General features: G+C 39.2%; 3 protein-coding genes across 3 annotated transcripts; 1 reads left to right on the top strand and 2 right to left on the bottom strand.

Annotated features, from left to right (window-relative positions):
* The first annotated feature begins 1,093 nt into the window (after nucleotides 1–1,093).
* LOC146157172 (uncharacterized) lies at nucleotides 1,094–4,811 on the top strand. Its single transcript, XM_083388550.1, has 3 exons — nucleotides 1,094–1,223; nucleotides 2,190–2,330; nucleotides 4,416–4,811. Exons 2-3 carry the CDS (start codon nucleotides 2,194–2,196, stop codon nucleotides 4,657–4,659), a joined length of 381 nt encoding a protein of 126 aa, XP_083244676.1. The 5' UTR covers nucleotides 1,094–1,223; nucleotides 2,190–2,193; the 3' UTR covers nucleotides 4,660–4,811.
* A 1,571-nt stretch (nucleotides 4,812–6,382) lies between these two features.
* On the bottom strand, nucleotides 6,383–9,888 carry LOC146157171 (uncharacterized). Its single transcript, XM_083387480.1, has 4 exons — nucleotides 9,669–9,888; nucleotides 8,555–8,692; nucleotides 7,509–7,648; nucleotides 6,383–6,895 (listed from the first exon to the last, which is right to left on the bottom strand). Exons 1-4 carry the CDS (start codon nucleotides 9,820–9,822, stop codon nucleotides 6,836–6,838), a joined length of 492 nt encoding a protein of 163 aa, XP_083243606.1. The 5' UTR covers nucleotides 9,823–9,888; the 3' UTR covers nucleotides 6,383–6,835.
* Nucleotides 9,889–12,922: 3,034 nt separating this feature from the next.
* LOC146157170 (uncharacterized) lies at nucleotides 12,923–21,498 on the bottom strand. The gene is made up of 5 exons (XM_083387728.1): nucleotides 20,026–21,498; nucleotides 19,333–19,496; nucleotides 16,812–16,943; nucleotides 15,583–15,772; nucleotides 12,923–13,887 (listed from the first exon to the last, which is right to left on the bottom strand). The coding sequence occupies exons 1-5, from the start codon at nucleotides 21,426–21,428 to the stop codon at nucleotides 13,446–13,448; spliced, it is 2,331 nt and encodes a 776-aa protein (XP_083243854.1). The 5' UTR covers nucleotides 21,429–21,498; the 3' UTR covers nucleotides 12,923–13,445.
* Between the last annotated feature and the right edge of the window lie 440 nt (nucleotides 21,499–21,938).

Below are 21,938 nucleotides of genomic sequence, written 5' to 3'. Positions count from 1 at the left end.
ATGCGAGCTATAGGTTCGTTTCTTTCGATGGGAGCTATAGGTTCGTTTCTTTCGATGCGAGCAATAGGAATAGGTTCGTTTCTTTCGATGCGAGCTATAGGAATAGGTTCGTTTCTTTTGATGCGAGCTATAGGTTCGTTTCGTTTGATGCGAGCTATAGTTTCGTTTCTTTTGATGCGAGCTATAGTTTCGTTTCTTATGATGCGAGCTATAGGTTCGTTTCTTTTGATGCGAGCTATAGGTTCGTTTCTTTCGATGCGAGCAATAGGAATAGGTTCGTTTCTTTCGATGCGAGCTATAGCTATAGTTTCGTTTCTTATGATGCGAGCTATAGGTTCGTTTCTTTTGATGCGAGCTATAGGTTCGTTTCTTTCGATGCGAGCAATAGGAATAGGTTCGTTTCTTTCGATGCGAGCTATAGCTATAGTTTCGTTTCTTATGATGCGAGCTATAGGTTCGTTTCTTTTGATGCGAGCTATAGGTTCGTTTCTTTTGATGCGAGCTATAGGTTCGTTTCTTTCGATGCGAGCAATAGGAATAGGTTCGTTTCTTTCGATGCGAGCTATAGCTATAGTTTCGTTTCTTATGATGCGAGCTATAGGTTCGTTTCTTTTGATGCGAGCTATAGTTTCGTTTCTTATGATGCGAGCTATAGGTTCGTTTCTTTCGATGCGAGCTATAGGTTCGTTTCTTTCGATGCGAGCAATAGGAATAGGTTCGTTTCTTTCGATGCGAGCTATAGCTATAGTTTCGTTTCTTAAAAAAAATTCTTTGTTAGATAGCATTATTTTGTTTAAATCAGGGCTGCCCAATCTGTTGGTTGTGCAAAAGAGTTTTAGGTGTGACGAGTAGGCCTACATTAATTGCACTTCAACAAATACGTGCAGAAAAGCAGATATCTAAAATAAATTCGTTTATCGCTGTAAAATGGTGGCGATCCTTTAAGGGCTCGCAGACTAAAAATTCTGAAAACCCTGGTTAAACCAATAAACCTTGCTAAAAAGCTTTCTGCTAAACTCCTGTAACCCCATAAAAATGTTGCAGCATTTGTTAACTATTTAGATTAGTAATATTTGTGTGAATCCGAATTTGAATATTGTCCAAAAAGTAGCATATAATTAAATATATGACTCACTTGTGCATTTTGAAGGAAAAAGGTCGTGTTTGTGACCCGCGCAATGAAAAGGTTCGCCATCCCTGAACTAGGTCATTAAAAGTTGCAGGTAGTATTGTTAAAAGTTAAAATCAATCCTTTGTTTGTAATAATAAATCATTGTTTCATAGAACTGTGTAGACTGTAGACTACTACATCTGGTTGTCTGTGACTTTTTCTATTTCATCAAAGAGATTATAACCTATAATCTCTTTGATTTCATGCATGTTAGAAAAATACATTTTTTTATGTTTGAGGCTTAGGTCGTGAAATGTTCATAAAACTCAGATTTGGGTCGCACTCAAAAAAGTTTGAGAACCACTGCGATAGGTTATAATCTCTTTGATGAAATAGAAAAAGAAGTTTTTTTGAGAACCACTGCTTTAGTCTTAATTTGTTATCAGTTTTTATGGACACTTTAGTGCAGTAGTTCTTAATGTTTTCTTTGCTGCAACCCTTTGAAACCACCAAACTTGTCTCTCACCACTTTAAAATTACCACCCATTCTCGCACTACCTTCTAGAATTGCCTAATTAACAAAACCATTATAATGTTATTTTTAAACAAGTAACTGATAACACATTACCATAATACCAAAATGTAAGTTAGTTTTACATTTAACTGAGCAAAGAAATAAATTACAGTAAAATATTTTCTGTGTCTGATTCAGCATCCACATACCCTTGGAACAGTTGTCGCACCCCTGGTTAAGAAACCCTGCTTTAGTGTGTAAAGCGCTGTATTCTATTTTATTTATTTTTTGCCTTTTGTCAACCCCTGACTTATTGCCTGGCATCTACAAGAAAAACAAATTATGTTGTTTTAGACCAGTTGTGCCATCAAACAGGTAGAAGACAGAAACCTATAGGGAAGGGAAATTTTATACTTTATTACAGACTTTGTTTTTATGATAAACTTGCTGAACTCTGAAGGCCATAAACGTAACAAAACACCTTCATTCTAATGCTTTATCAAGCGAAGAGTTAAAATAATTGCATGCCTTGGTTTATTAGATATAAACATATTTCTGTTTCAGGCCGATGATTCGTATCGCTCAAATCTACGAGGAACTCGAAAAGAAGAATGACGAGCAAATCGATCTAGAAGGGCAGCAGCCTAATGACGAAACGATTTGTGACGTCACGCCCAACACTGCGGAAGCAACGTCGGATAAAATGTAAATACGCGGTGTACAGCGACTGCGGCTGATCCGTAGCTCGTTAGGTTTAGTTGAGTAACTACTTAGTGGTGTCAAGGATGTTTTTCTTTAATGTTTGTTTGGTATTAGGTAATAGGACTCCCCAAAAAGTTGTAGCAGCAGATTTAAGAGTGGGCCAGAACAGTCGAAAACGGCGTTTCGGTAAAATAATTAGCACCGGAACGCCAAAAAATAGATTATTTTGACATTTCCTAATAATTTAACGCCATTATAATTATTTTGTTGCCATAAATTGCTTTGTGACAATCTCCTGAAATGTATGGGACTAATATTTCAGTCGCATCGTTGCGCACGAGATTGAACAATAACCTCATGTTTTATTGATGTTACTAATTTTGAGATGTCCTGCTAGGACGTAATTTGTGACGTCATCTTTAAAAAAGGTCATGCGTTTTGGTCAGAAAATTTTTCAGCGTTCCGCCAAGAAACTTACTTTACTTTCACCTCTGAACGGCAGTCAGTGTGTAAACAATTCCGAGACGGATTTTAAGTACAGTAATCACTGGTAGCAGTAGCTCGTTTGTGATAGTGTATGGTCATAGGCCATGTAAACGTTTTAACAAAGACGACAACATACCGTAAACATTGCGACAAGACATTTTCGTATCGCTACGATGCGAAGCAGTCTGTTATCATTTATACCTGGAATGTTCAGAAAAAGTGCCATACAATTAACCTGTAGACTTTTGTCGGAAGAACTTAGCCTACAAAAGTGAATATTGTGGAGTCCAACAGTCAACACAACAACGAAAATGTTACTAGTGCAGAATATGGCTCTATTCATCACAAATGTTTTATTTTAATAATTGTTTTTTTTGAATAAATGTTTAATTGCCTATTGCCGTGGTCGGCAAACGCCGGTCCGCGGACCGGTACCGGTTCGCGAGGAGTTGGTTACCGGTCCGTAGCAGGGTTGTAAGATTAAAATTTTGTTGAAAACGAGCTTAAATATTCTTATTTTGAGAAGCTGGTAAGAATATAGGAATTGGTAATTATGTTATACCAGTGTAATTTAAGAAAAAAACGTAAAGGCCTAAAAGTTTTATTGACATGCGCCGCGGGCTGGGTTAAACTAAATTGTTTGGCTGGCCTGATGCCGCTCGCGGGTTTCAGTAAGTTCAATAATTCTTAGACGGGAGCATCTCTTTGCGGCAAAACAAGCATAACGTTCGTATTGAAAGTTGTAATTAATTTTTCTTTCCTGAACATTTGTTGTTTTTTTGAAGGCCGGTCCGCGACAAAATTTTAGTTTTAAACCGGCCCGCAGTGCAAAAAAGGTTGCCGACCCCTGGCCTATTGTACTCAGATAAAATCTAAATTTTACCACCGTTTAAAGAAAAAATGATAGTTTTGACCCAATAAATAAAACCTATACTGCATTTTTAGAATCTTCTAGAATGCTTTCCTAAACGTTAAACTTTGATTTTAAAAACGTTAAGAAAAAAAATTAGCACCGTTATGCAGCGCATCCACTTTGTAATATTTCCTCAAGCGGTAAGTGATTTTAACATAAACTTGTTTGCAACACATTAATTAATGTTCAAATTATTGCCATTTCCACTAATTGCTTTTTGCCAAAGATAAGCCCTAGTAATTTTTCATTATGAAATATAATATTTTACACTAAAATACCAACCATTCGACCAAATGGTTTGAATAGTAGGCTGACTTTTATTTTGCCTAAGCCTGATGATAAACTAAAAACATTTTAGCAAAAAAAAAATCTTTAGCGTAAAGCAGAGTTTCTCAACCATTTTACGCGTCGAACCAAATTAAGTAAGTATAACTGCAAAGCTTTGGCGACCCGATTCTCTTCACTTGTAATAGCGAACAAAGCAAAAAACAATAGCATAAATAAGTTTCAATTTAACTAATAGGAAGCATGTCTTCGTATTGCTTCCGCAATTATAAAAAAGTATGGAGTAATCCTGCTTAAAACCTATCTCACTCGATCTAACGATGCGAACTACTAAAATAGGCGACCCAACCATATGGGCTACCCATATGTTGATAAACACTGACGTAAAGTGTTGAAATTTTCAGATCCGACGCTAATAACGAAATGTGGAACAGCGGACCTCTTGTGCCCTTCAACGACCAGTTAGAAGACGCTCCGGATTTCCCGCCCGCATTGGAAATTACCCAGGCCGAAAGAGTACTCACTTCACGGCTAGCCTCGGTTCTTGCCGGTAACGATGACAATATGCCAATAGACGAGGCAGAGACCTTTGTTTTGCTGCTCTTGCTTTCGATTTTGATTCAGTTAGTCATTATTATGATTGTGTGACCGGCCCGCTGCGTTTTCTCTTTGGAGGAGGCTATTTACCCGGACACCAATTTACTTCAAATCGACATATAATCAGTAAGGTGTGCAAGCGGAAAAATGCGATACGGCCAAATTTAAGCATTTTCTAAGGCTATATTTACGCGGCTAACAAAGCCATTTAACTCGATTTCAGAATATTGTATGCAATTATGCAAAAATTCAAAATTAATACTACCACCACTCAAACCCAAACGTTAACCCTAACCCCAACCTTAATCAATGCATAATAACGTATGGGTGAAAGGGTAAAAAAGGGGATCCGGACAAATAGTCACACTTACTATTATTTTTTGGCTGCGACAACTTTGTTTTTTTGCGTCCTATTCGGAGAGTTTATTATCGCTTTCAATTAAAAAAAATCAACCGCACATTGCGCACTTGCATTCTAACCTGATAGAGCCTCACATTTTATATACGTTCAACAAGATTCTAGTGTTTTTTTTATTTTAAATAAAACGAGAGAGTGATCGCCTAATTGGATTTCGATGCAGTGTTGACTTTATTTGCAAAAACAGCTTACACAGGTCAGGTCAACACAAAATGTTTTTATTCCGGTAGTTAAAGTTATTAGAAATATGTAGTAGTTTTTAAGGCACGTGTTGGCCCCTTTAGCCAAAATAGAGATATCGCTGACAAAAAAAAATGCCTAAACGGTAACCCTCGAAGGAAAGTACTACCAATACTTTGGTGATATTATGCAAAGTATATAAGAAAGTTCAAGCTCTCATCCAACAAACGGGATAAATTATTTACTACGTCTTTAAAAACAGAATGTTCTGAGGGCTTTATTCTGGCTAAGATATCGCTTTAACTAAATAGTTGAAGTTATGAATTTGGCGAAAGTTTTTCTTTTGCCGAACCTGTACCAACGTTGACTAAAATGGTTAATGGCTTTGGGGCTATAACCCTTTATCATTTGTTCTCTATTTTGACTTACAAAAATCGAAACAACCGAAATCATTTTGTGCTGTTATTTATAGACGAGATAGGTTTATCATATCATGAGACAAGGGTGAATGAAATCTGGAGATAGATGCTAGGGGTGAACAAAGCAAAAAAAGTTTAAGAAGCACTGCCCTAATACACGGCTAGGGAATAGCTAAATGTCATAATGTCATTAGTTGTAGAATGGATACTCTGGATAGTGTGCATTCAGTCCCGCATTTCTGGCGACATTCCAATAGGCTTATCCGATCATTCGAGACGTGCAAACAAAATCATTGAACCGAAACGAAACGAACGCAATCGTGCGAATAAAGTCATTCAAGAATAGAGACTTGCTATCAACAAACAACCTATTCACAAACAACCTATTCACAAACAACCTATTCAAGGCCGTAGGGTGCGTGCAAAACTGGAACATTTTTAACCGAATTTTGAAGAAATCTAATCTGAAAAGCTGAAGGCTACTTCAAGTACCATTTTCTATAGGTGCTAAATGCCGTTTGGTAATCCGCATACCGATTAAACTTTATTGGTAGGTCCATCAAAATTTATCGGCATGAAACACATTTGACAACTAAAGTGTCAACTTATTATGTGCATAAATAAATTTTACGGCCACTGTCGTCAACTCAAAAACAAAAACTAGCAGTTTCGCCTGGCCTAAACAAGTAGAAACATTCATTTAAAAGTTTAAATATCCTAATGCCCTAAACAAAACATGGGCAACACACAGTTTTTAGGCGCTGCTTTTTTATTATTTACAAACAGAAATCATAACGGTTAAGGCACTGTGATTAATAACACTTACAGCATAACGTTAGTATGAGCCCTAAGTAACATGGTACAACAGATATATGGTAAACACGCGGATTTTTCAAAGGATTCCAGCAACAAGACTTAACTTAGTCGTGGTAAAATCGAACAAAAATGTTAGCGGCAACCCTTGTCATTCAATTCTCGTAGCAGAAACAGGGCACGCGTTTAAAAGAGTCGCAAACGAGTAATGCACTTTATCCAATCCAGTGGTAACGGCTGGCTAGCTTAAGTTTGTTAAAGAAATACTAAACTCACAAATTACTATTTTGCCGCACAGGCACGTAATATACGATTCGAAGAGTTCCGTTAATATGTAAGTAGTGATAGTTGACCAGGGAGAAAATCAAAATGTGTATGTGGCGATCCTTGGTGCCCCCTACTGGACGTCCTGCACTGCTGCGCTGTAACGCAACTCCGAGTTCAGAAAATCGGAATCCTGTCGGAAAGAAAAAATCGAATGTAAGCGAATGTTACTACGTAACGGATATCTGTTGAAATTTCTCGACAGATGGACCGAGCAGTTCTTTAATACCACACACAGAGTTTTTCGATAAATTTCACAGAAAATGAAACGAAGAATGTTATTTGAACTGGGTGCTGCTAATATATAACACATAATTACGTCACAGAAAAAAAATGATATAGAGCAAGTCAATTGCAAGTTAATCCCTTGTCATAAAAAATACCCGCCAGCTATTGGTAAACTCGTCGGAATATGAGCAATGCCTCAACTAACAAACACCAAAAGCGCAATATGCAGCAAGCAAATTGATTTATGCGCAAAAATTAGAATTAACAACCCTATTGTATATGAAAAAAGCCTACAGAAAACACTTCATTTCACCCCAGTTCTCCTAAAGACAAGTCATGTCAAATCATTTAAAAATAATTAAGTCAAGTCATGTAAAAACAGTGAGTTAAGTGCACTTAAATCATTGACCTAAATAATTACAACACTCTGGACCGATAACGAACTTCTCGCGACAGTCACCATACCGCGGCCATTTGTTTGCAGACAACTGTTGTAGCCTACATATACTAAAAAGTACCTTCATAACGAAAAAGAGAACCCCGGCGCAAAAGGAAGGCAACACTGCACACCAAAGCAGGGCGTAGCTGTATCCGTAGGACACATCCGCCGGCCTCTGCTGCAGCATGAATATGATGATGGCCACGATAAACACCAAACCTGAAAAATGTAGAAATACGGCTAAAATTACCTTTCAAGTAAATGTTAAAAATGTAAAACAGATAACTTTAATAAAAAACATACACATTTTAAGGAATATTGGTAAATTTATCACAGAAATCAATTTGGGCTATTGTCACTTCAGCGTTAATTTATAGTGACTTCAGTTTATTTCACGAACTCAAGATATGGGGAAATTGACTTGAAATGTAACAGTTTGACTTAAAATTAAACAATTTGTCGAAGACAAATCTGTGCACCTAAGTCCAGTCATTTACTTAGTCAGGTCAATTAATGTTGCTCAAAATACTTATGCGAAGGCAAAATATTCTAACTTAGTCAGGTCAATTAATGTTGCCTAAAATACTTAAGTGCAGCCAAGTCAAGCCAATCAATTAATGTTGCTTAAATACGTGCGAAGTCGAATAATTTAAATACAGTTAGGCCTACTTAGGTGTAAGTTAAGTTATTGTCAAGTCATTGACTTAGTCAATTCAAGTGATGTTGCTTCAAATACCTATGTGAAGTCGAATCATTTAAATGCAGTGACTAGTCCAGTTAATTAATCTCTCCTAAAATCCTTAGGTGGAGTCTTATTATTTGACGCCAAGTCTAATCATTTGACGTTAAGTGCACATAAGTCAAGTCATTGGCAAGTCTAAATCAAGTCATTAATGTTTCTCAAAATACCTTTATGAAGTCGCATTATTTAAAGGCAGTGACTTAAGTGCACCTACGTCAAGTAATTGGCAAGTCTAAGTCATTGCAAAGTCAATCACTTAGTCAAGTCAATTAATCTTGCTCAAAATCTTAAGGCGAAGTCGATTCATTCTAAGACAGCGATTTAAGTGCACTAAGTCAAGTTGTTGACTCAGGTCATTTTAAGACTGGGCCATACTGACGAACCTGCGAAGACCGACATGACACCACCGAGCTTTGCTCTTCCCTTTCCGTGGTTGAAGAAACGAGCCAGGACGATCATGGCTGAGATGCTGTTGCAGATGATGCCGAGAATGATGAGGACCACGCAACCGACCACCCAAACTGAAACCGAAGGGTTAGAAAAGTCAAAAGAAATTCCGAAATCGGTAATCTGTAGTGTTTTTTTTTTCGAATATTACTCAACAGAGTATTTTTAGCTGGAGTCGGATTTGAACTTGAGGCTCGAGAAAGACTTCATAAGACCAACCGAGTACCGAGTCCGATATACCAAGTTAACAGTCAATAAGGGCGCACACTGTGCTTATAGTAAATAAGTGGATTACTGTATCTTCCCTATTTTGGTTTCGTAAAAGTGTTGAATACTGGCTGGGCAGAGTCGGGTCGGACTCTGGACTTGACGGCTTTGACAAATTCGACTGGACTTTTAATTTGCTTTTTATCAAACTCAGCATCCCTGCTTGTAGGTAACTTTCTAAAGTTTGCTTTAGCCCATTAGAGTTCCGTTACCGTCGGGTATTACCAAATTTATTTCGAAAAAACTTAATCATTTTGGGTAGAAATCGCCGTACTGGATCTAAAAGCATAATAATTGAAATACCATATAAATTAGGCATAGCACCAACACTTGCCATTAGTATCAGACGACTATGCAATACCACCACTCATAGGGTTTCGGATCTAGTTAAAACCAACTAAACTTCAGATCCAAAAGAATCACAAAGTTAAATACGAACTAAAACAACTTTATTAAAATTAAAAGACTGAGAACTGTAGTTACGCCAAAAAGGCATCATCAGTTCCGCTAAAAACTTAATTCAAATAATTTCATGCCGCTTTTTGTGTAACCGCATTATTCTGTCTTTTATTTAATATGTTTTAGATCTTTTGCAACCTTTGTGGCTATTTTGGATCTTATGACATGTATAAAAGATAGCAGTGTTGGAACAGGCTTAGATCTGACATTAAATAATAAAAATAGCATCTTTATTATGTTTATACCACTTAACTCTACAGGTTTAACGTTAAACTGTTGAAAGCCTTGAGTCAAAGCAACAACACCAACACAACTTGAACTTACGAAGGTTCTTCTGGCGACTGTATTCCTCCATCAAGGTGTTGGTGAGCTGGTTGCTCCAGCCGTTAGTGGCCACTGAGACAACTGCGAAAACGAATGAGCAGAAGAGAGAAGCCGAGATAATGATCAGGTGAATAAGTTTGTCGTCGGTCTTCATTTTTTTAGGTAAATTTCGGTCTTGCTTTCTTTACCAACTTACACGCTAAAAGGTAAAAAAGTTTAGGTGGATTTTGGGATTGAAGCACGAAAACGGGATAACAACAACGCCGAAATAAAATTCAGTTCGGAAAAAGACTATGATAGGACTAATAGCTCATAGACGGAAATCGAAAATAAAACCTAAACCAGTTAAAATATGATCCGAGCTGCAACAAGGGCCAAATTTAAACAACATTTTATCAACAGTCGTTCCTGACCTCATTACCACTAGGGAAATGAGGTAATCCGATACCGATTACCAATATTTTTGCAAAAGTATCACGGGCCGATCTGATACTAAATGACGTCATTACTGTGTTTAAACAAGCAAAGTATATGAATTTAAAACGCTTAAAGGGATTTTATTAACCAGGTTATAAACCAAAATTTGCCTTAGCGTTATATAAGTTTTAAGCTACCAACCGTCAGTTGTTTAACATGGTAATTTTCTAAATTAATTTATATCTCAAAAAAAAATACCCGTCAGCTATTGGTAAACTCGTCGGAATATGAGCAATGCCTTAACTAACAAACACCGAAAACGCAATACGCAGCAAGCAAATTGATTTTTGCGCAAAAATTAGAACAAACAACCCTTTATATGTCAAAGTAGAATCGCTGCGTTAAATCAAATCATGACTAATGTTGCAATATGAATTGGTATGGGATCGGCACCGATAGTACACTTGTATCGGTCGAGTACCAAACTTATATATGGTCTAGGGTAGGCCCTGATCCGAAATTATCGGTAATCCCTAATCACCACCTCCGACAATAATTCTAACCCTGCAACCGAAATTATAACCCACCTATGAACTAGCGAAAAAGGGTCCGCAAGCTGTTTCTGAAAGGTAATGAAAACCGGTCTAATATGCACGTAAGATAGGTGAAATTGACGAGTAATATCAATGATGTGATTCTGTCGAGAGTGCAAGAAGTTAAGGATAGGTATTTTTAGCGGCCTCCGCCTTTACAAATTTGATCAAAAAACTAGGCAGACATCACTCCAATCGCTAAACTAATGAAAAACTCTATCCATTAAATCTCAGAAATGAGTACGAACTTATATCTCTAAGAAGATGCAGGTGAAACTCGAGTGGCCATGTACTTAACAAAAAAACATCTCTAAAAAGATATCTACACTACACAGATCCTGCTACGTCATATGCTTCTAAATACAAAAGTTAAGTGACAAATTTCGTGATGAATATCGAATGGAAAAATAACCTGCAAAACGACTTGTTTACAGCCAACTATGAAACCACCTTAATCATACACAACTGCGGCTTCTTATTTAACCAATATTATTTTCTAAGAAAAACAGCATCAGTGTATGGTATATTAATAGCAAGTAAGAACAATTTTGCTGCCTTACGCTAATGCTCCACCGACAAAGTTTATTACCAAGTGTTGCCCATAACTTTTCTCGCCCGATTCACAAACTGCTTTTTAAAAAAGTCCCAATAGTGAAGGGTTTAAACACAAAAAACAATCGAAAATACCTAAAAAAATCACAGCTACTGTAGATTTCGGCGATCTGTACAAAAAGCTTGCCGCCAACCTACTGTTGTACAACAAAAACACCTTGCCGACCACTCCCTGCCCTCACAAACCGGCCAAGCGTCTTAACACGGTTCTCTTTCAACCCAAAGCACCACGCACCGCTAATTTCTCGAGCCGCGACCAACGTTTGAGCTCGAAAATGCTCGCCCTGAGGCATTCAAAGCGGATTGAGTGAATCAGAGGGCCTTCACGCAACAGCGATTTCTTCTGCCCCGCGGAGCTGTAGTTGTTTCGCGTTTTTTCTGTGAAGAAGCGGTTTTGTACCTAGGCGAGGTTTGAAAGAGACTCCATCGCCAAATCCAAATAAGCTTGCTCGACGTTTGCGTTGTGTTCGCTGTGTTGTCAAGGACTTTTGTCAATCGTCGCGAGATTTAACAATAGAATCTATCCAATAAACTTTAAGCGTCCATTTGGAAACTTGTTGTTTCTGTGTCATGCTTTGTGCGCCTTCGCCCTCACAAATTATTTTCACATTTGCTGCAGTCGTATAGACATAAAAAAATAATCTTAAGGCTCTTTTATCTTCGAAGTATAAGTGTGATAAAAAGGTTACCAAAAAAAAACTGACGCCAGACATCTTTTATTTTTTACTAAAATAACTTTTGGGCCATAGTGTTGTGAAAATTATAATAAAAATTGTACATACCAGAATAAGCTAGAAAGTATTACCAAACGTTAAAAACGCCTTTATTCAAAAATGTCCAAGAAGAACCTGTAATCTGAATAATATAGCTTTTCTAAACTAAATGTTTGTTAACATATTTTAGGCGGGAAATTGTAAAGCACTAAAGTAATTTTCGCTAAATTATAAAGGGATTAATCTAACGTACTATTACAAGTTTATTCAGAGATCTGTTCGTTTGGCAGATTGTGTAAAAATATAAATACTATTCACACGAAAGCGAAACCGTGCATACATTTTTCGCACTTATTTATTAAAACATACAAAAAAGTTGGCGAACAATAAAATGATAGACTTCGATAAGTTAATGCACAAAAATTGGGGTTAAAGTCGATGGTTGTTCAAGCCAAATTGTTTCAAATCGTCGAGTGGGGTTGTTTATCAAAATAATTAAGTGCAGAACAGTTTGAAAGGCCATCATACCGAAAATGTACATTACTTCACCTTTTAAAATTTTTAAATGATATTTGCTTTTGGGGCGGGCCTTATGAACACAAAAAAGGCAGTGCTAACATTTTTGTTTTATTTTTCAGAAAACTTATCTAGATTTGACTTAATCGAAAAAGGAACTTAAAGTCTCTATAAAACAGCAAACGAGTTTACAGAAATGTTCACAGTGAGGATAAATTTGTTCATTTCACAATGCTGAAACTTAAGAACTTTTCGGTGGCAAAAATGCATTATCCAAAAATAATGTACAAAATAAATCGACAATTATAGGTTATAGACTGTTCCGGAAAAAAACACCAATAAAATAAGGCTGACCAAAATAAATTTAGAAGAAAAGAAAAGGCCGTCGAGCATTTTAGAGGTCTTATACAATTTTTACTGGGTAACAGCGGTTATTTTTACTGAGCAAGATTGCAGAATTTCTTTCAATCTCAGTTTGACATATAGGTTCAAAAGGTTGAATAGCAGGTTTTTACTTAGAATAGGAAATAATTGCACAAACCGTTATTTCCTATCTAACGACTTTGGTCGTGGCACAAAGCATTATATTTAGAAGAAATAAACAAACGGTAAAAAAGCAAACAATAAACAAGGGTTCAAGTCGACTTTTGTTAGCACGCTGATGTAATGGTCGGTCGCCTTTTTTATCAAACTGAATATAAAAAATTAATACCAGATTTAAAAAAAAAAATTCAAGAAAGTTATCTGGAATACTAAAATTGTTTTGGTTTGTGAGCAGAAAAAAATGCTTGGTGCTTGCTGTCTGTTCAAATAAGCACAACGTTTTTGGAACGCTTTGAAAAACGGCAGAAAAATTCCATCAGGTTTACAACAAAGATAACAGGAAATCTTAAAGCGCTGTAAGAAAAAAAAAATTTAACAAAAAACTACAAAACAGCTGCGACCTCCGATAACATCTGTGAGTAGTCCTGTGCGATAGACAGCTGTGGCAGGGCGATCAGGTCCTGACGCGTGCCGCTCGATGACGTCACGTCCATTGCCACGTCAGCGGTGTCGACGTCATCGAAGTACGTCACGCGGGACACCACGCCGCCGTGGCTGTCAAGGGAATTACCCGACACCGGATGGTTGAACGTCACCAAGTTTTCGAGTTCCGGGGCCAGGCCGAGCCTTGATGACGTCACCGCGTCGTTGGTGACGTAGGAGGCGGCGCAAGAGGGCGCCCGAGAGACGGTGGTGGTTGACGCGAAACTGCGTCGGTCGATTTGCAGCTTGGGAAAGAGCTTCTCGGTGATGGACTCCATGATGCACGGGTTGTCGTCCAGCTTGAGACGGGGTGGGGGCATGACACGTGGGGTGCGCTTTGGCCTGTGAAAAAGAAGGCGACACTTTATAGTTGCAATATTTCAATCGATTTCAACCAAAAACGGGAGTTTTAGCGTAAACTTCGATCACTTTAAAACAGGGTTCATAACTTTTTTACTAAAAAAACGTGTTATGTTGGGCAGGATAACTAAAAGGATTGAAGTTCGTGGGTAGCGTATAAAATATTGTGTCGAAATTCATTAAGTTGATTAATCGTTAAAAATAGAATTTGCTCCACTAGGAAATTGTCCAAAAGACTCAAGTCAAATCTAGTCATTTTAAATGAGTTAAATCAAGTCAAGTCATTCAAAAAATAAATACTTAATACCCCTTAAGTCAAGTCATTGACTTAACTCATTACAACCCTGCTTATGGGCATTAAAGCTTTCGCTTTTTTGCGCTGTAAAGTTCGAAGTCATGCGTTTCGAAACGAAATTTATTTGGAAGCGTCGACAGGACAAATAGCGGGTTTGCCGCTGAACTATAGTGGGGCGCTGGCGTTTTAAGGTTGAAGCGAAAAAGGCAAACTGTAAGACGCAACCAAGACTTAACGGTGTGGCCCAACCCACTGTAGAAATCGCTGCACGCTATTCGTACGTATAACTAATACGTATTTGAACAAAACGAATCAAACAAACCTGAACAGAAATCTTGAACGCCCCAAACACTTTCTAAATCAACATAGTAACGTCACGGGAACAATACGAAGACAATAGATGGACGGTGTTTTTGTGCGGCGGCGGGTAATAATTAACGAGCTTAGCGCTCGTGGGCGAATGGTCTGTTTGAACATTGACTGGCTGCGATGTTTCGCTGGGATTTATCGACTGTTTTTTTTTTATTACGAGCGATTTCTTATGTTGAAGATATAAAGAGGTCGATGTATGGGATTAAAAAAATAAGCGATTTTTAACGTAACATAGGTATCTGACTGACTGGGAGTGTGCATTTACTTTAAAATTACATTTTTAAAATGTTTTTATTTTCTGATGTGCGTTATCCCGAAAGGGTACCATTTCCAAAAAATAATACGTACAAACCGTTCTTGATTTTATCAACTTCTATTGATATTTAAACAGCTTAAATAAATTTGTTGACATGTTGATTTAAATGGAAAAGTCTGGGATTAATTCTGGGGAGCCATCACCTTGAGACTACACATTCCGGGTTAGACGAATTGTCTAGAGAATTTCGCACGAAACCGAAAAACTGATAATATTTGTTGTAATTTTACCTATGACAAATTCGTATGAAACGAAAGCTGATTTGGAGGCCAAGTATTTTTAAACAGGGTAATGTTTAAATGAATACAGTATAATACTACTTTGTTTATAAAAAGTAAAACGAAAGGTGTATGCCAGAAAAGGAGAACTAAATGTGTTTTTAAAAAGAATCTTAGATGCCTATACCTGGTCAGGAAGATAAATAATTAAAAGAAATAGAGGGGAGAGAGGTATAATGGGGGAGAAAACTTCAGGTGAGAATAAAAGAAATTGAAGAAAGGAAATAAAGAAAGATAAAATGAGACACATAGAGAACAAGAGAGAAAAATAGGAAAAACACCAAGTACATGTAAGTCGAAAGAGAAGAAAAGAAAGAAAGGATGGAGACGAAAGAAATAAAAAAATACATAGTGAGTGCGAAGTCTGTACTCAACCGGAATACAAAAATCGGAAAACAACTCAATGAAGACCTTACCTTCCTCGCCGCACGCGGATGCCCTTGGGTTTGTTCTGGGACTCGAGAGGTTCGAAGAGCCTGAGAAGCAGATCGGGATCATTCGTGTGGATCACGGAGCCCGAATCTGCTCCTGTCCTGTCCTCCTGATGGACATTCGGGGAAGAGGCGGACCTCGTGTCCTCTTCCGGAGGAGTGACGGGACGGATATCTGCTCAGTTAAGAGGATAATGTGAGAATAGGTTTGTAGCCACTAAAATTAAATTATTTAGTTGATCGATGAGATTACATGACGTGGTGGTGTGTTTGTAACCGGTTATAACTTTATGAGAAAGGTGCACTCGTTTGAATATGCTGTTGCTTCCAGGCGTTTTCGCATTGTCCAGTTATCGGGTGCTTATCTTGTGCTTCGCACCTCGTGGTTTAGACTTTAGAACGTGGTTCATTGTTGTTTTTCTTTTATTCTTTGTCCAGTACAGTGGTTCTCAACCACTTTTTCTTTCGTGGCCCATTTTCGTTGCACAAAAATTATGTGGCCCAATAAAATTTTATGAAAGAACAAACTATAAAGAGGTTTAGAGAAAAAAAATAGCGGAGCATACTATCAAAACAGACTATTTATTCAACCGTTCATTAGTGAGGTAGCCTACTTGCTTCTGAACAAATTTACGTTTATTTGCATTCCTTCTTAATTTCTCCCCAAGCCATTACTTCTGTAAAATTAGGTATAATGACACAAATAGAACTAAATTCTTCAATAAATCTATCTTTTTTTGAATTGGTCTGTGGCCTATCTAAAACGTTTCCACAGCCCACCAGTGAGTTATGGCCCACTGGTTGAGAACCGCTGGTCTAGTAATATATATATATATATATATATTCACCTATAGTTGCAATTATGTTGCCCTGAAGAAAATTGCCCGAATAGGTGATCGAAACGTTGGCACTTTAATAAAATTTTGAAGAAACAATTTTAAAGTTGTTCACTCGTTTTTTGTTAGGATAATTTTGAAGCAACGACAGGTTATAAAAACGAAAAGTATTGGAGAAATCTTGCTCAGAACCAATCGCAATAAATCTAACCATATAAACTACAGCATTTGACGACCCGAGCAAATAAAATGGCGAAACACTGACCAAGAAGAAAGGTTCAATTAATAACGTGTGAACATGGCAGCGAATATTCACCCACAAAATGTGATCCACAACTAGAGTCAGCTCTTTACTGAGAGAAACACACACAAACGTACCGGCAATGTCGTCGAGTGTCCCCTGACGGAAGAGGGGCAGAGGGGGCAACACGCTGTAGGGTGAGGGGTTCAGCTTGTTTGGCTCCTGCCAGAAGGAGATGGGCAGCGCGCGAAGCCGCATCGGGAGTGGTTCTGTGACGAAACAATGCCAGATGTTAGGTCGACGAAAACGAATGCACACAAATCCAGCGCAACTGGCGTGTAGCAAGTTACGCGATAAGCATGTGCGGTTTATCCAACGGTGCATTCAGGTTTTATAGGTTAGAGGGGGTATAAACAATTAATGATATGACGTCACGCCATTGTTTCTTCTGATATATTCTATTTCCATTCTAATTTAAGCGCGCATGTGCACATGAAGTTGAGTTTAAATCATTTGACTTACTTAATTCAAAGTTTTTAGCGAAAATTGATTTCATAAAATTAAACTTAAAAAACTACGCCTTACTACAAACTTAAAAAAGTTTACGATTGGTTCCATCAAAACTTTTCCTTTACGCCCTGGGTGGCGTACTCACTCGTTTTTGTAGATTTTGATCGTTTTTTTTTTACCTGATACCGACAAGGCCAAGTATTTTAAACAGGGTAATGTTTGCAAAATACCACCATACAATAGGACTTTGTTTATAAAGAGTAAGCAGAAACTTGGAAATCAATCATGGTTTGGTTGAATTTGTTATGGTATGTTAAAGAAAAAAACCTCCATACCAAAAAGAAAAGACTAAACAAACAACCCTCGCGTAACCTATCTATTTACGTTTCGCAATTGAATCGGCAATGCGAATTACACAAAAGCGCACGACGTCACCCTTAAGGTACGCGACGCAACGCTGAAATATTCAATGGACCAACTTTTACACAATACAATCAGTACAAATAACGTGGGACTGTGTGGAGCAAATGACTCATACGAGATGGTGCAACGCGATACAGTGGCGGCGTTTGTGCCTTGCGCAGTCGAGCGTGGCGGCCGTACGAAGGCGTCGGCGTGACGAGACTTGCTTCGCTTAAACGTTTTTACTAAAAATTGAGGCCTTGGCTGGCACTAATGCAGGTCTACCATATGTTCATCTTTCAAGGGCATTTGTCCTCTTTTTTTAAGAAAAAAATGAATGGTCCTTCGAGGACACAATAAAAACGACCAATCTTTCCGTTTTGTATTTTATAATTTCTGATAATCTTTTAAACAAATATTGTTTTATTTGTCTTTATATGCATGAATCAACTCAAAATGACATTTCGGCCATAGAGTGAAATCTAATCCTTTAGGAGTTTAGGTTATCAATGCTAATCAGTGAAAAAATTTTTGGAACCAAGCAAATATAATTTCCTACAGATGCCAAATAGGGTTTTGATGTTCCAAAATAAACTGCCAGTGATCACCAATTTTTTTGAAAGTCCCGGTACCGATTTTTAATCATTACCTAGGCATACCCACCAAAAAGGAAAAAGTTTTAAGATGTACCAACACTTCATTACTCAGAAACCAATTTTTTTTTTTTTTTTTTTTTAATAATGTAAGTACTTGAAGAGTCGTTTAATCAATATGCATCAATGGTTCTAGTGTGGCAGTAAGGTTTTTTACATAAAAAATCGAAGTGTTATAATTACAAACCACAATTGGAACAATCTTTATTTTTCTTAAAAATACGACAGAATATAATAATCCATTTGAAACAAATGGTTGAAGGCATTAAAACAAGTTGTTCAGTTGCTGAACTGTATAGCGACATCAGTTTAGCAAACCATCTCAAAAATCACTTATGGTCACTAGTAAAGATGTGACTGAAATGCGAGACAAAAATTCCATTGGAACCCCGACAGGTATTAATGGTGCTGAATAGGTTCAACAGGTAAAACGAATCATGTAACTTGCATGTCTGCAAATATATGAGTATATGACTGTGTAGTGTATGTGTCCAGGTAAAGATGTGCTCCTCCCCAAAAGCAAACACAGACTAAGAACCAGAAAATATTGATTTCAATTCCTAAAGTAGATTATACACCGCCATATGTCCTTATAATTTAACTCTATTTGTCCTCACTACGAAGCCATTGGGCGATCTATAGTTTGTACAGAAACAATTCATAAAAAAACGGTAATTTCGTCGAACTTGACTTTATCGAGCGTATAATTAATATAAAAAAATTAACTAAGAAATAATTTACACTCTAAATACTGTAGGCCTGTCTTAGGCCCGCATACCTATTTTCTGTGGCACTTATCTTTGTTTTATTTTTAGAAATCAAGGTGCAGTTAATACGTTTTTAAACTGCCAACCACAACGACTAGAAAGGTTAAGTCGGATTCGGGTCAAGCATCCACAAGATAAAAAATGAAAACAAACTTTCATAGGTAAATCAATTAGCATTTTGCCAAGTCTTGCTTTTTTATCTCTTTAATACAATTGCCTTAAATCACCAGCCCTACAAAATGCCTAGGATTATATTAAAGACTGGACTGCGTTTCACAATTATATAGCAAAGCGTTAGGATCTAAAATAAAGATCTATCTGTTTACCCCTTTTCGGGTGGGGCTTGCGGGGTGGGGCGGGAACGACTGGGGGCTTGACGACCGGCTTCTTGGCCGTCGGGGCCTCGCGGTGCCGCAGGAACTTTTTGCCCTTCTTTGTGGTGACCACCCGGTGACCGCGATGACCTTGGGACGATTTGCCGCTGGACGACCTATAACCGAAAGGAAAGGTGAAATTTTTTGTCAAGTTTTAGCAAAATTCAGTTAATATACAGTATATTTAATCTTACCAGGTATTTCTATATAACCGTAGATTTTAACAGGTGTGTAGTTGACGGACGCAGTGTTATGAGAGGGAAACAGAGTTTAAAGGCCCGTTTACACTACCGCTGCTCTTAGCTGGGCGTAAAAAATCGCTCCAAAACATAACGTTTTTCTATTGCTGAACTGGGCTTGAGTTTAGCAAAGCGTGAAACGCTCGCCACAATAGACTTTAAATGTAAATTACGTTTTGCTCAGCTCAGTGCAGCTGTAGTGTAAACGGGCCTTTAAACATAGTCCATTTTTTGTATTGTGTAAGTTTTGTTAAAAGAAAGTTTACCTACATTCAGCTTTGGTGAACTTTGAAGACAGCTATAATAGAAAGATGGTGTACCCACAGGGAGCCCTATGAAGTCAGAGCCTAATTTTAACTGTCATCGAACTTTAGTCGGGATAAGTTCAAAAATAGTCTCTCCTTACCTGGAGGAGGCGCTCTTCTTCCCACTCCCGGAACGCTTTTCTTCCGTCGCTCCGTTCTCCTCGTTCTCCTTGTCACCTCCTCCGATCCCGTTCGAATCAAGAGATTCCGGTTCTGAGTCTTCCTCGTCGCCGGAGGTCGTGCAAGTCGAGGAAGACGGGGAGGATAATGTGGAGGCAGCGACGCGCTTCCCTCCGGAGGGCGGACGACTTCCGGACGCGGTCCTGGCTCCGGACACGGGTCGGGAGCCGGAGCCGGGTCGACTCTCACAGCTGGTCGGAGGAGGAGGACTGATGAGCGAAGAGCCGAGAGAAAAGTAAGCGGAGTCATCGATCGAGTCTTCCGGCTCTCGGAGGTTGGCGGACTCTCCGGGAGCGCCGATCAACGGCGTGTCCGCTCCCGGACGTGGAGAGGTAAAAGACAGCTCGAGCTTATCCTCCGAAGATCCGCCGATTGGAGTGGAGTGCCGCGGGAGGTTTTCCCCTTTGTCTTCTTCACCTTCTTCCGACCCCTTCTGATGGTGCTTCTTTTGCCTCCTAACCTCGTCGACCAAGGTGAGCCAGGCGGCGGTCAGTTCGTCGGTAGCAACGTCGAACTTGCGCCCGTCTTTTTGCGTAGTAAGTCCCTTGCAGAGATCTAAGTTGTCCTGGGCAGCGTTTTGAATCTTAAATTCGGCGTGATTTTCAGTTTTTGACGCGCTGTTCTTGTCAGCTATCGGTTCTGCCACGACGGGTTTTGGGGGTTCTTGCTTGGCACGCCCTCTCGGCACCCTGCCGGCGTCGGCCGTCCGGCCCGTGCTCACAAACACGAACTTGCCGTCTGGCCTCGCGCGACCCTTCGCGTCGTCGGGGCGCTGGTCAACTCTGACGTAACGGCGCCGCATCAGCTTGCTACTTGCAACTCGGGGCGGCTTGGCGTCGCGCGGCGAATTGGGCGGCAACGGTTTGGGCGGCGCCGGAAGGCAGCGCGGGGACACGATGACGTCACCTTGGTCGGCGGTTCCCTTTGGCCGAGCGCGCGTCACGATTTGCGCCTTGCCGATGGCCTTGGAGCCCTCCACAGCCGTCGCTGCGACAGAGGCGACCACGTAGTCGTGATCGTGGCTGCACGCGTTCGCCATGGCCGCGTAGGCTGGCGACACGCCGCTGGCGGGCGATAGAGGGAGCGTCACGTGATCGGGCTGCGGATCGCGGACGCTCAACTTGGTCGGGGCCTTTTTCTCCTCGATGGGCGGACACTTGCACTTTGCCACGGCAAGCACGTTTTCCTGGCAGAGCTTAAGCGGGAGTTTTATTGGTGGAGGGGGCGGGGGGTCCTGCTGGCTGGAATGGTGACGTCGGTGCAGTTTGGGCGTCGTGAGCACTCGGGCGCGACCGCCGGCGACGATGACGTCAGACGCACTCATACTTGAGTGACTTTAAAAAGTAGAGGATGGAAAGCTGGTGCAACTGCGCAGCGGAACCTATAGTTTTACTCTAAACACCTGCGAACAGCAATTGCAACTTTACCTGCAGGCGTAAAATTCATGAGGTCAAAAACAAGGATATTAATGCAAAGAACGCGAAAGGAAAATACTACCAAACGCTTTTTTATAATTTTTTAAAGCCAATTTTCTGTTAAAATTATGTCGAACGCTTTGGCTTATTTTGCTATGCACTTTGGTAGTTCCAACCAATGTTTTATAAGAGGTAATAGATAACGAGTAATAAACCTTTATTTGTGAATGTGTCCTTTTCGTCGCTGAACGTAGGTCATATTCTGTTTTAATATGCCTAAATGTTGAAAAGTTAACATTTATAACAGGTCACAGAACTTAAATTAATGTACAATACTAGGATTCGGTTGAACGGCTTTAAAATGGCCTGTCGCTCAAAAGAAGTGTGTTTTGCCAAAACGCGTAGCCTACTCAATTTTT

The sequence above is a fragment of the Ascidiella aspersa genome, chromosome 4, assembly GCF_963924565.1.
Source record: "Ascidiella aspersa chromosome 4, kaAscAspe10.2, whole genome shotgun sequence".
Classification (NCBI taxonomy): Eukaryota; Metazoa; Chordata; class Ascidiacea; order Phlebobranchia; family Ascidiidae; genus Ascidiella; species Ascidiella aspersa.
The sequence above is the reverse complement of the archived record's forward strand: the minus strand, read 5'-3'. Positions and strand labels throughout refer to the sequence as shown.